We start from the raw sequence: 12,541 nt of genomic DNA, 5'->3' as shown, positions 1-12,541 counted from the left end.
CAATTAGTAGTTTGTGGCCACATTGTCACATTGACAATAGAATAGTAGTTTAAGGAGAGTATGTGTGCTTTTACTTTTATTATAATTATTGTTATCTTCTATAAATTACTATTAAATTTGATTAATTTGATCATAATCATATTTGAGGATAATCAAATTAATGTGATTTGATGACCATACTTATCTACTAAATTTTCCTATCTCATGTATTGCGAAAACATTAAGGAATAAGAAAAGCTCTTTAGGCTTTGAGCTTTATACGTAGGCCATAAACTAAATCACGTAAAACTTTTGTCTCAATTTTATTTTATTTTTGCTATTGTCTTTATTTTTTTATTTGTTTTTTTTTTCATGGTAGAGTTATAGGCTAACACTAATGTTCGATCCAATGATACTGTGAATCTTTTTGTTATTTTGTTTTATTGTCTTCTCCTTAGTTTGCAAATCTCCTCATCATAGATTTTGCATACTTGAATTTAACTGGAAAAGAGGAAAAAGGAAAGGAAAAATACACATAACCCCCTCAAATTACAACTTCATTGTCAATGTCCCCCTAAACTACCAATTGTGTCAATGTCTTCCCTTAAACTACCAAAAAATGTCAATGTCCCCCTAATGACAAAAATACCCTTCATAAAATTCTTAAAATTTAAAAGAAATTAAAAATCATTAAAAAAAATCTAAAATAACAAAAAGTTATACAAAAAAAAAAAAACTGTTTTTTTTTTTTTTTTAAAAAAAATTATTTTTATAATTTTCAGTTTTTTTTCTTAATTTTTCATTCTTTTTCGTTTTTTAAATTTTCCTTTTTTTTAATATATATTTCTTTCCTTTTTTTTTTTTTATTTAATTTTGTAGTTTTAGTTTTAGTTTTTTTTTTTTTTTTAAGATTTTGTAAGGACATTTTTGTCTTAAAAATTTTTTTAGGGTTATTTTTGTATTTTTGTTGGTCTTAGGGGGACATTGACAATTAAATGGTAATTTGAGGGAGATATATATACTTTTCTAAAAAAAAAAAAAAATCTAACTTCACGTCAGAACTTGTTTTTGCTTCTCTTTGTTTTAGAAAAAGTACACATAATTCCTTCAAATTACAACTTCATTGTCAATGTTCCACTCAAACTATCGATTGTGTTAATGTCCCCCCTTAAACTATAGAAAAATGTCAATATTCTCTCTAATGACAAAAATACCCTTCATACAAGTATTAAAATTCAAAAAATAAAAATAAAAATAAAAAAACTATTTAAAAAAATCTAAAATAACAAAAAGTTATACAAATAAAAAAAAAAAAAAAAAAAAAAAAAACAGTTTTTTTTTTCGTTTGTTTTTATATTTTTTTTTCAGCTTATTTTTTTTTAATTTTTAATTTGTTTTTTCTTTTAGTTTTAGTTGTTTTTCAAATTTATAAGGATATTTTTGTTTTATTGAAAAAAATTTATGGTCATTTTTATCTTTTTGTTGATCTTAGGGAGACATTAACATGTCCTGATAGTTTATGAGATATATTGACACGATTAATAATTTGAGAGGAATATTAACAATTAAAGGATAGTTTTAAGGATATATATTTTTGTCTTTTGTTTTTCTTCATTTCTCTTTTTTGTTTGTATTTTGTCAAACAAGTGGAGCCGTGTGCTTGAGTTGGACACAAGCTTTACTCCAACCCACGCCGCCTTTGTCTCATTCAGAGACAAAACAAACCAAAACCTTTTGTTTTGTTCTTGATTTTCCTTTTGAGTTTATAAAAATAATAATAATAAAAAAAAAAATTCAGAGCCAGAAGGGATAGTAATTTTTTGTTTAACTCAGGTGAAATGACACGTGTGACTTGTAACTTATTCTCATTTGTTAGTTTTGAACATTATGCTGCATGGAAAATCAAATTTGACTAAAGCCTTCCGAAAATACTTTTATTTTGATCAATGAAAAATCAAAATTATCCTTAGTAATTATTAATTAGTAGAACACGACTATTTTCTGTTTTAGAAAAAAGGAAAAAAAAAAAATAGTCTTATTAGATTTTTGGAGTAAATGCAAAATCAGTCCTTATGGTTGGCTTAAATTATAATTCGCTTATTATGATATAAAAAATAATTCAGAAGTCTTTTGATAGACTAAAATAATAATTTAGTCTTTACAATCAAATTACATCAAGATACTTCATAGATTTTGTTAATGTGTTACGTCAGCACCATAAAATGAAAAAAATATTTTGATGCACACTTTTTCATTGATGCTCGTTGGGTTTATATACAAAGTGTTTATGAGTGGAAATTAGGAAGAGATCATACACGATTGAAGATATGGTTTCTTTTCTTGAAAATTTCTAGCCGTTGCTTGATTCGATTGTGGTTGCCTTGTTTGTGTTAGCTGTTGCTTGATCTCAAGAATATGATGCTGTTAACCAGAATTAAGCCTATACGGATGGCATAATTTTGAGTATCAAGTGAATTGAAGGGCATGACCCACCCTTCAACACAACAGAGCTTAATGTTAATCATCGGGATGAAGATGTTTTATTGCATTCTTTTATTAAATTTGAACAACACATCTCTTGCGTAATTAAGACGTAGATCGAAACTTAACACACAGAAATTTAGAGTACCACTGTGGCCAATGGCAATCAGAATTTGTTGATAAATTCATATATGTGCGCGCTGATCTCCTCCGCCTTTTCTTGGTTGATGAAGTGAGCTACTCCTTCCATCACAACTACGTCTTGCAAATTTGGCACATCTTTCTTGAAGCCACCGTTGTGTACATATTCCTTGGTGCCTGGGATATTGTAGACGATGTCTAGCTCCCCCACAATGAACTTCGCTGGCACTTTGATTTGTAATCCTGTCCATGGTGCTGTGAGCTCCCAGGTTCTGCAAGATGAGAAGAGCAATCTTATGGCTTACAATGGCCATGTGTAGACTGTGTAGCAGATAATACCCATAAAAAAAATCAATAGAAAGAAGCATGAAACTTACAGGTCACTAGCTCGATAGTAATTCAGTCCCCCAGTAAAACCTTTCTGGTTAAATTTGCTGGCATAGTAATTAATATCTTCTTCTGACAACCAAGAAGGCAAGGATTCTGGAGTCTGCAATCCTTTAAATCCTACTTCTTTCGGAACACACAGAGGAATCGGGCCAAAAAGTGAAAAGAACTTCTTCATTAGTATTGCAGTATCGACACACGCAAAGTCTTTTTCAACTTCTCCAGGTTCCTGCGGCGGATTTTAGGAATTATGTAAGAAGAGTCAACATAATTGAAGAAGAAAACTATCTATGGCCACCATAACAACACCAACATACACCAACGAAAAAGAAGCAAAATCTTTTGGGGTTGCCAAAACCCCCCTAACTATTAAATTTAAGGTAGTTCCCCTGCGCCTTAACCCATCTCCAGCAGTACTATATATTTCATATTCCTAATATGAGTCAAACACAAACATGCACCCGATCTTATTTACTGAAACAATTAAATGGGTTGATCATTTTGAGTTTCCTCACAACAACAAAGATTGAACTCCACATCAATTCACTCCTCAATTTCTTTCAGCCCTTCACAACACAAAAGCTAGGACAAAATTTGCAATTTTCAACCAGCCAGACCCAAACAAAGCCCAAGGAAATCAACAAATTAAATTAATCTACCTGAAACCTGCAAAAATAATAATCGTCACCAAACAAAGCCCTGAGGCCATCCCCATTATTTATCGCCGGGTTCCTGGGAAAAAATGGCACGCTCGTGTTGACAACAGCTTTGACTCGGTCGGGCCTAAACCAGCAGAAGTACCAAACCATCATAGCTCCCCAGTCATGGCCGACCAAGAAGACCTGGTCGATACCCAGATGGTCAAGAAGGCCGACGAGGTCGCCGACGATGTGGAAGGCCGTGTATGAGGCTGCGGAGGGCGGGGCGTCAGTGTCTCCATATCCTCGGAGGTCGGGGGCGATGCAACGGTAGCCGTGGGAGGAGAGGTAGAGAAGCTGGTGGCGCCACGAGTACCAGAGCTCAGGGAAGCCGTGGAGGAAGAGGACCACTGGGCCGGTACCAATTGACGCTACGTGCATGTTTATGCCATTTGTAGCTACTACTGTGTGCTCTATCTTCTCCATCTTTGATCTCTCTCTCACTTGCTGTACTTTTTTCTTCGATTTTATGGAGCCAAGTATGGGTGTGCTTACCGTAGAGAGGGAATAAGGTGGTCGGCGCTCCTGGTCGGCGGTGGGAAGGCGATCTGCGTGGGCGGTGCTTCGATGGGTGGCGGGGGATGGCTGTCGGTGACTCGGTGGGATGAGGGAGGAGGGAAAAAAGGGAAATGCTACAATTCCCACCACTATCCCACCCCAATCCCACCACTCCTAAGTGTAAGAAGTTGAAAATTGACTTATTAAATAAAAAAGTAAAATCACTTTAGTGTTGGTGGGATTGGGGTGGGATGGTGGTGGGAATTGTAGCATTTCTCGGGAAAAAATTGGGGGAAAGTTTTTTGGGGGAAGAAAACTGTTTTGAAAATTTTGGGGAAATCGTGTGTTTAACAAACGCTGGTCTTTTTTTTTTTGTTAAAAAAGAAATGCCACGTGGCAAAAAAGTCGGACTCTAGTGTGATAAGGGTGAGCCGGATAGACGGACTCTGTTGAGTGTATTGCATAGTTTGTTTACAATAAAATACTTATTGTGACATCTTGTTCATTGTTCTGTTGCAATAAACTTTCTTGGAGGACCAGCCCCCTCGAAGTGGCTAGATAAACTTCCTTGGGTTCTATTGGTGTGATGCAATTGTATTAATCCTCACCATATATATATATATATATGATATATATAGGTCGGCCTAAGAAAAAGGCTGTTGACATTTTTCGCTTCCCTTTGTTGACACGGCCAGTGACTCGTACCGGTTATTAATAATAGCTGAATTGTGCATATTTTATTTTATTAGATTAAGAATAAAAAAGAAGCTATTTTGTAGAAGATCTAGAAGAAAAAGAAAAATAAAAATATTGAAAGCAAAGGAAATCGAAGAAAGCAATCAGGGAAAAAGATTTATTAAGTGTTCTTGAGATTATGTTTAATGTTTTTTAATGTTTAATAATTGAATGTTGGGGATGATTTTAAATTTGAGAAATATTTCATATTGCCTAGTTTTTTATTCGTTTTCATTTTTATTTATATCAAAATGCTTACTTTTTGTTTAATTTGTTATGATTTGAATTTATAGTGAATGCTTAATCTCTCATAACATGTCATTAAGATCAAGTCTTCGATCAAACCCATGCTGAATCAAGTTTATTTTTAATTAGGGCTTAATTGTTTTGTCTTTCGACTAGAAGAGTTAATTTTCTACCTAGTTGAGAAAAAAAAAATGTCTCAAGAATACATAATAGATTACTAGGCGGATCCCTAAAGCCTTAGTATTTTCTATTAATTTCCTCAAATCTTATTTTTATTAATTTAGTTTAGTTTAGTTAATTTAATTTTATCATCTTTTTATTGCTCAACTTTTTAGTGGAAAAACAACTCAATTTACTTTTTTGTATGATAATAGAAATTTTGCTTAGTCTACCATTTTATGTGGAACGACATTGTGCTTATCAATAATTTATCACTTGCGAAAGCTTGCACTCTTTTTGGGCTAGCAGTTATAACCAGTTGGTAACGGGCAATCGGCAAACCGGTCATTACTTAGTATCTATCATTCTTTATGGAATGACTTCGTACTTATCGATAATTTATCACTTGCGAAAGCCTGCAATTGAGTTTGCACTCTTTTTGAGCCAGCAGTTATAACCAGTTGGTAACCGGTAATCAGGTACCAACCGGTAATGGGCAACTGGCAAACCAGTCAACCGCTTTGGTACTCGGTTGGAAATAACCGATAACCGGTTCTACCAGAACGGTTACCGATTTTAGAAAATATTAAAACCTGTTATAACCGGTAGCCGAGTAGATATATGTATATATATTTATTTAAAAAATTAAAAAAATTAAAATTTAAGATTTTACACTTTTACACCCCTATCTTTTTCTCTTTACTTTCTACCACACTCTCTACAGCATTTGTTCATCTCCTAGCTTCTCGATCTCTGCCATATTTAAGCATTTCAAATTTCAAAACCAAATTGCTTTGTTTTTATTGTGCCAATCAAAACTGGTTTAATAAGATATACCAGCATTTGTTTTTATATTGATGCCTTCAACCTGATATTCTAAGGTGAATAATAGGTTGAAAAATACTTTTCTCTCCTGATATTCGTAGTTAATTTATAAGATAAAAGTAAAGTTACTCGTGTGTGTATATATGTATCTAGAGAGTCAAACACTGCCACAGCTACAACTCAGAGTCAAGATACCAGGAAGAATTCTAAATCTGAATATATAGATATGGATAGTTGAAGAAACGATGTATATATATATATATATATATATATAGTTGAAGAAAACAGAGGAGTTCCTCTAATTTTCGTTGCTTGTTTTTATTTTTTGGGGGCAGATTTTGATTTTTAATTTTTTTTATTATTATTTTTACTGATTATATTAAATTTTTATATTAATCTTTAGTACCCGGTCTGGATAACTGGAAACCAACCGGTAACCGTCAGTTATTAAATAACCGACTAATTGGTTACCGGAGCCGGTTGGAGATTTTGGCCAATTATCTACCCTTGTTACGATTACCGGTTTTAGTTAATAACCAATAACGGTAACCGAGTTTTTATCTCTAATGACTCATTCCAACTAGCTTTGCCTATCGTACGACTTGATGCGAGTATAATTGTGATATTTGTATTTCGCATTAGTAAAATAGAAAAAGAGATAATTTTATTTATTTGTTTGTTTTATTCCAAGAGAAATAATAGTTAATATACATCAGCCCATTAGCTTAAGCTTTGACTAGAAGTCGTGTCATAATATGTATATCATTAATAGAAAAAAAGAAAGACTTGCATCCTATGTATTGTGTGCAAGGAACGTACACAAACCAAAGCCTATAGTAGAACACGTGCCCTTAGATGAAACTTGATTTTCCAATTATTGTTCACAACTAATTCTACATTTTATTCTACTAATGATGCGGTACAAGAAGAAGTGTGAGATTAAAAGCTGGAAAGAGGGAGAAGCTAAGAAGCAGAGAATAGAAGTAAGAGAAGAAGAAAAAGTAGCAGAAGAAGCGAGAAAAAGAAGAAAGTTCAAGAGGAAGAAGAAGACAAACAGGATTACACGCGTGTGATCGGTGACAAACAGGAATACATTATTTGCAAATCAGAACGTAGAGAAAGCTCCTTGATTACCAGGAGAACATAAAGAGATCGAACTTGGTAGTTTTTAAAAAGGAAAATGCAGGAGATCTCCTGGCCTCCTTTCATGGGAATTAAAACTTGTTGATAAATTCATAAATGTGTGCGCTGATCTCCTCTGCCTTTTCTTGGTTGATGAAGTGAGCTACTCCTTCCATCACAACAACGTCTTGCAAATTTGGCACGTCTTTCTTGAAACCACCGTTGTGTATATATTCCTTCATGCCCGGAATACAGTAGACAATGTCCAGGTCGCCCACAATGAACTTTGTCGGCACTTTAATCTGTAATCCAGTCCACGGTGCTGTGAGCTCCCAGGTTCTGCAAGATGACAAAAAGTAAGGTTTTACTGCTACAATCAAATAAATTATCTCATACGTACAGGCTAATCTAGCTTTACTTACTCTAAAAGTTTAAGCTGATCTGAAAATTGTGAATTTAAAAAAACTTAAAAAATAGTGGAAATTAGCCTTATTGGATAATAGGCATCTTAAAATAAATAAAAAGAAGCATGAAAAAACTTACAGGTTGCAAGCTCGATAGTAGTTCAATCCTCCTGTAAAGCCTTTCTCGTTAAATTTAGTAGCATAATAATTAATATCTTCATCTGAATACCAAGAAGGCAAGGAATCCGGAGTTTGCAATCCACTAAATCCATTAGGTACACAAAGAGGTTGTGGACCAACAATTGCAAATATCTTCTTCATTAGTATTGCAGTATCGACAGAAGCAAAATCTTTTTCAGATTCTCCAGGTTCCTGCACCATAATTTAGTCATTTTGTGTGAGATGAGTACGTAGCAGAATTCAAGCAGAAAACTATAGCTACCATAAAAACAAGAGGAAAGAAAGTTTGAAAAACCAGGGCAATGAACAGGGGTATTGGATACTCCTAATAACATCCAAATCAAATAAATTATGTTGTCAAAGTGAATGAAAGAGACAAACACTCCCAATACGAAAATAATACGATTTAACCGAACTAATCTACCTGAAACCTGCAAAAATAATAATCATCACCAAACAAAGCCCTGAAGCCCTCGACAAGATTTATCGCCGGATTCCTGGGAAGATATGGCACGCTCAAGTTGACAAGAGCTTTGACTCGATCCGGCCTGAACGAGCAGAAGTGCCAGGCAACGATAGCGCCCCAGTCATGGCCAACCAAGAAGACCTGGTCGATACCCAGATGGTCGAGAAGGCCGACAAGGTCGCCAATGATGTGGAACACAGTGTAGGAGGCGGCAGAAGGCGGCGAGTCAGTGTCTCCATATCCGCGGAGGTCGGGAGCTATGCAGCGGTATCCGAGGGAAGAGAGGTAGAGTAGTTGGTGGCGCCACGAGTACCATAGCTCAGGGAAGCCGTGGAGGAAGAGGACCACCGGGCCAGTCCCTATGGACGCTATGTGCATGTTTATGCCATTTGTGGGTACTATAGTGTGCTCTATCTTCTCCATCTTTGATCTCTCTCACTTTCTCAACTAACCCGTGTGTTGCTTGCTTTACTTCCCAAACGGGTTTCGGCCGGGTTGATCAGAACAGATCTTGGTAATCATACCCTTATAAAGAATTGAAAAACAAAATAATCTAGAAAATGACAATTCGACCGATCAAAGATGTATTTTATTTATTAAAAAGACAAGACTTTCGGGAATCTTGGACAATGTCAAGAAGATGTAATACAATCCAGATTACTAGAAAATGATTAATAGATTTAAAAAGAGAGTGATAGCATTAAATGTTAGGCAGCCTTTTAGGAAGAAAAAAAAAAAATGAAAATATTAATAAAAAAGTCAAATTTGAAATCTCAATATTGGTGCGTGCGGCGCGCGTCCATACCGGCTAATTGTTTTTTAATTGATTTTTATAATCTATACCAGCAATTGGAGACGTGGGTTGAAATCTCATGCGCAAATAACTCACGGGGTTAAAATTTTAATTTTTTAAAATTAAATAAATTAGTAAATTACCCACGTGGCCAATAAAGCTAGTGGTTAAAATTTCAAATCTTTAAAAAAGAAAAAAAAAATGAAAAAATTTCAATTCCTAAAAAAATTGAAAAAAAAATATTAATATTTTAGCCACATGGCTTATTTGCCACGTGGCTAATTGGCGACATGGCAATAATCCACATGGTTAATTAGTGATGCGGCAAAAATTCACGTGGCCAATTACTTACGCAAAACATTTCGTTGTCTGGTACGTAGATTACCCATGTGGCGAAATCGCGATGTGAGTAATCTACCATGTAGCGAAATCGCCACATGGCTACAATACCGGTTATTGTAGCCACATGGCGAAAATACTAGTTTTTTATAGTGCATGTGAAAACTCGTCTCTATTTTATTATTTTACACTTTATTTATTTATTTATTTTAAGTTAATGTTTTCTTTCGGAATACATGATGTTAAAAAAAATGCATCATGTTGCAGATTGTTGCTTGTAGGATTTGAACCATCATTTTTTTTAAAACGCACTATCAATCAAACACGACATCTTCTACGTACGTACTCCCAACTCGCAAGCAGAACATTTTTTTTCAACGATTTTGTTTAAAAAATATATTTTCAGAACAACTTAATTAATTGATGATTAGTATATTCAATAGTTTAAGAGCAATCAACTTTCTTCTTCTTCTTCTTCTTTTTTTTTTTTTTTTTTCTTTTTTTCTGGGGAGTAGTTCAAGAGAAACTTTCTTATCACCACTTTCGGCTTCTCCATTCCGATACAATGAATTGAGCAACTTTTTTATTTCTATTCATTTTTTTTTTTTGTAAGTTATTTCTATTATTTTCGTTTGAGATGATGACTTTGACGAAGCTAACAGTGTCGTCATTGAACTTGTCTTCACGTCGATGCTGTTAAATTGTGTAATTTTATGGATTATATTTGATGCTTTTCTCATGATTTTAGGCCGATTCCATTTTGTTGTTATCATAATACTAAATATTGTACAATAATCCAAGTGAATTTTATTTTATTTTAACAAAAATGCTTGTCTTATTACAAACCAATAAAGGTAAAAAAAATAAAAATAAAAAATAGGGATAAACAAATCATGAAGTAATTTTAAAATATGAAGACTGTTGAGAACAATTGAATAAATTATTGTTAGGAGTGACAAAAAAAAAAATGTAAGTTACATTTATATCTTTTAAACAATAATTAAATTTTGTTAAAATGTTTATTTATTTAGTTACTTATGTTGGTACAGTTTCCGGTATGGTGATGTGTCGCCTGGCGATTCGCTACTGGATTCTGATCAACTACTCCAATCCTGCAAAAATAACAAACAACTCGTCGGGGGTGCCGACTACGCCCACTCCGATGCCTAAGTCAGTTCAAATCAATTTTCTGAAGAATATCTCAATCTCAAGAACTCAGAGAATGCGTGATCTCATACCTGGTGTAGTGGTCTTTATTTATAGGCCGAGCTTGTGGTCTTACCAGACTTGCTCTCTTACTAGAATTCTTGACGTCTAGTTGAATTAGGAGTTTGAATCCTATCTTAGTTAAATCTTATCTTCAGAGAATTTGAATGAGATTGTAGAATCCGCAGTTTGATTGCGCTTGTATCTCTTTAAATTAGATTCCATATAAATAACTACCTTATCCCATTAATCATGGAGTTGCGGTTTTATCCCTGATCTTCTGGGATTCTATCCTCATCACATTCTAAGACAACTGCGGCACACTTCAGCCAACCTCCGAGGTGATGATACCCGAGATATGTTCGCTTCGACTTGGAGATTTCGGGGTATCGCCGCACCATAGCAGGGTTGTGTAAGGCCGAGATGTTGTCGCGCTAAATCGATATTACACCGAGGCGTTATTACCCCGAAGCGTTATTACCCCGAGGCGATATTACCCCGAAGCATTATTACCCCGAGGCGATATTACCCCGAAGCGTTATTACTCCGAGACACAAATACCCAAGATATGTTTGCTCGGTTCAGACTAGGAGATCTCGGGATGTTTTATATACCGTAGCCTGGACCGTTAAGACCGAGACATCATCATACCTCCGAGACGTCTCTATTCCTCCGAGATGTCCTTATACCTGGACGATCTTTTCTTCGCTAGGCGGAAGTAACGTCCGAGACATAAGCCCGAGACGTCTCTGAATCCACGTGTCTATAGGGTTGATTTTATCCCTAACAGTTACCCCCCCTAATTCTCTGATTTTGGAAATAAATGGAAATAAGAGAATTATCTTCTTTCTGCCAATCGAGGGCGCGTCTTTTCAACAGTTCAAACATTTAAACTTTCCGCTTCTTTTTCCAATGATTATGTCAGCTCTGTACCGCCGTCCCTTGTCATTATGAAACGGTACTTTCTAGGCAGCGCTTTTAATTCTGGAATACGGAAGGCGCGCCTTTTCATCTTCAAAAATTTTGAAATGATAGCGCCTTTTGGTATTTCGGACACGTAAGGGAGGGGATACTTAAAGTTTTGAATACTTTTACTGTTCATTCCTCGTCGCTTACCTGTTCTCTCTCTTGATCCCCATTGTTAAACTTTCTTTCTTCTCTGTATTATCTGTCTCTACCTTTTTCCTTTCTTCCATGGCCCCTAAGAAAGCTGTTTCAGCTGCTCCTGCTACATCTCGGGCTTGGACGAAAAGGTCCGACGGCTCTGTGGATCTCTCTCCTTTGGAGAGTAGGGTGGATACTGCCATTTTCGCAAAGCATGAGGGTGTCCTTCGTCTGAACTATGAAATCTCTCCAAGAGTGAAGTTGTTCTATCAGGCGCCTGGAACTCGGGTTATCGACGGCGGCGATGTTACCTTGTACGAGAGGATGTTTCTTGCTGGGCTCTGATTACCGTTTCCGGAGATTGCTCGGGACTTTGTCCTTTTTCTGATGATTGCCCCCAATCAAATTATGCCCAATGCCTGGCGGTATCTGTTTGCCTCTTTCATCCTTTGGAGGCTTGTGTTGAAGAAGGAGATGAAGATCCAGCAATTTTTCAATATCTACAGACCGAGGCAAACTTCAGAGGGGATGGTCGAACTCTGTGTTCGTCACCCGCCTGTCTTCATCAAGCTCAAGAGTGGGTTGACGAACAACAAATTCTGGGAGATGCAATTCTTCAAAGTCTCCGGGGAGTGGGAATGCCCTGAGGGTACCCTTCTGCCTGAAGACCATAGGGTGCCTCGGACCTGGCAACTGCTACGTCCTGATCGAAGCGACCCCCCTTCACTCAGTGTATCCGACTTGGCAGACGTCAAGGAGATAAGTGGATGGTCAGCTG

General features: G+C 35.8%; 2 protein-coding genes across 2 annotated transcripts; both read right to left on the bottom strand.

Annotated features, from left to right (window-relative positions):
- Positions 1 to 2,436: 2,436 nt before the first annotated feature.
- LOC133851567 (uncharacterized) lies at positions 2,437 to 4,304 on the bottom strand. The gene is made up of 3 exons (XM_062288031.1): positions 3,648 to 4,304; positions 2,979 to 3,217; positions 2,437 to 2,873 (listed from the first exon to the last, which is right to left on the bottom strand). Exons 1-3 carry the CDS (start codon positions 4,110 to 4,112, stop codon positions 2,627 to 2,629), a joined length of 951 nt encoding a protein of 316 aa, XP_062144015.1. The 5' UTR covers positions 4,113 to 4,304; the 3' UTR covers positions 2,437 to 2,626.
- Positions 4,305 to 7,138: 2,834 nt separating this feature from the next.
- On the bottom strand, positions 7,139 to 8,837 carry LOC133851694 (uncharacterized). The gene is made up of 3 exons (XM_062288231.1): positions 8,280 to 8,837; positions 7,815 to 8,047; positions 7,139 to 7,610 (listed from the first exon to the last, which is right to left on the bottom strand). The coding sequence occupies exons 1-3, from the start codon at positions 8,742 to 8,744 to the stop codon at positions 7,364 to 7,366; spliced, it is 945 nt and encodes a 314-aa protein (XP_062144215.1). The 5' UTR covers positions 8,745 to 8,837; the 3' UTR covers positions 7,139 to 7,363.
- Positions 8,838 to 12,541: the final 3,704 nt, after the last annotated feature.

Source organism: Alnus glutinosa, chromosome 12 (genome assembly GCF_958979055.1).
Source record: "Alnus glutinosa chromosome 12, dhAlnGlut1.1, whole genome shotgun sequence".
NCBI classification, from domain to species: domain Eukaryota; kingdom Viridiplantae; phylum Streptophyta; class Magnoliopsida; order Fagales; family Betulaceae; genus Alnus; species Alnus glutinosa.
This window is presented reverse-complemented; position numbering and strand designations above follow the sequence as displayed.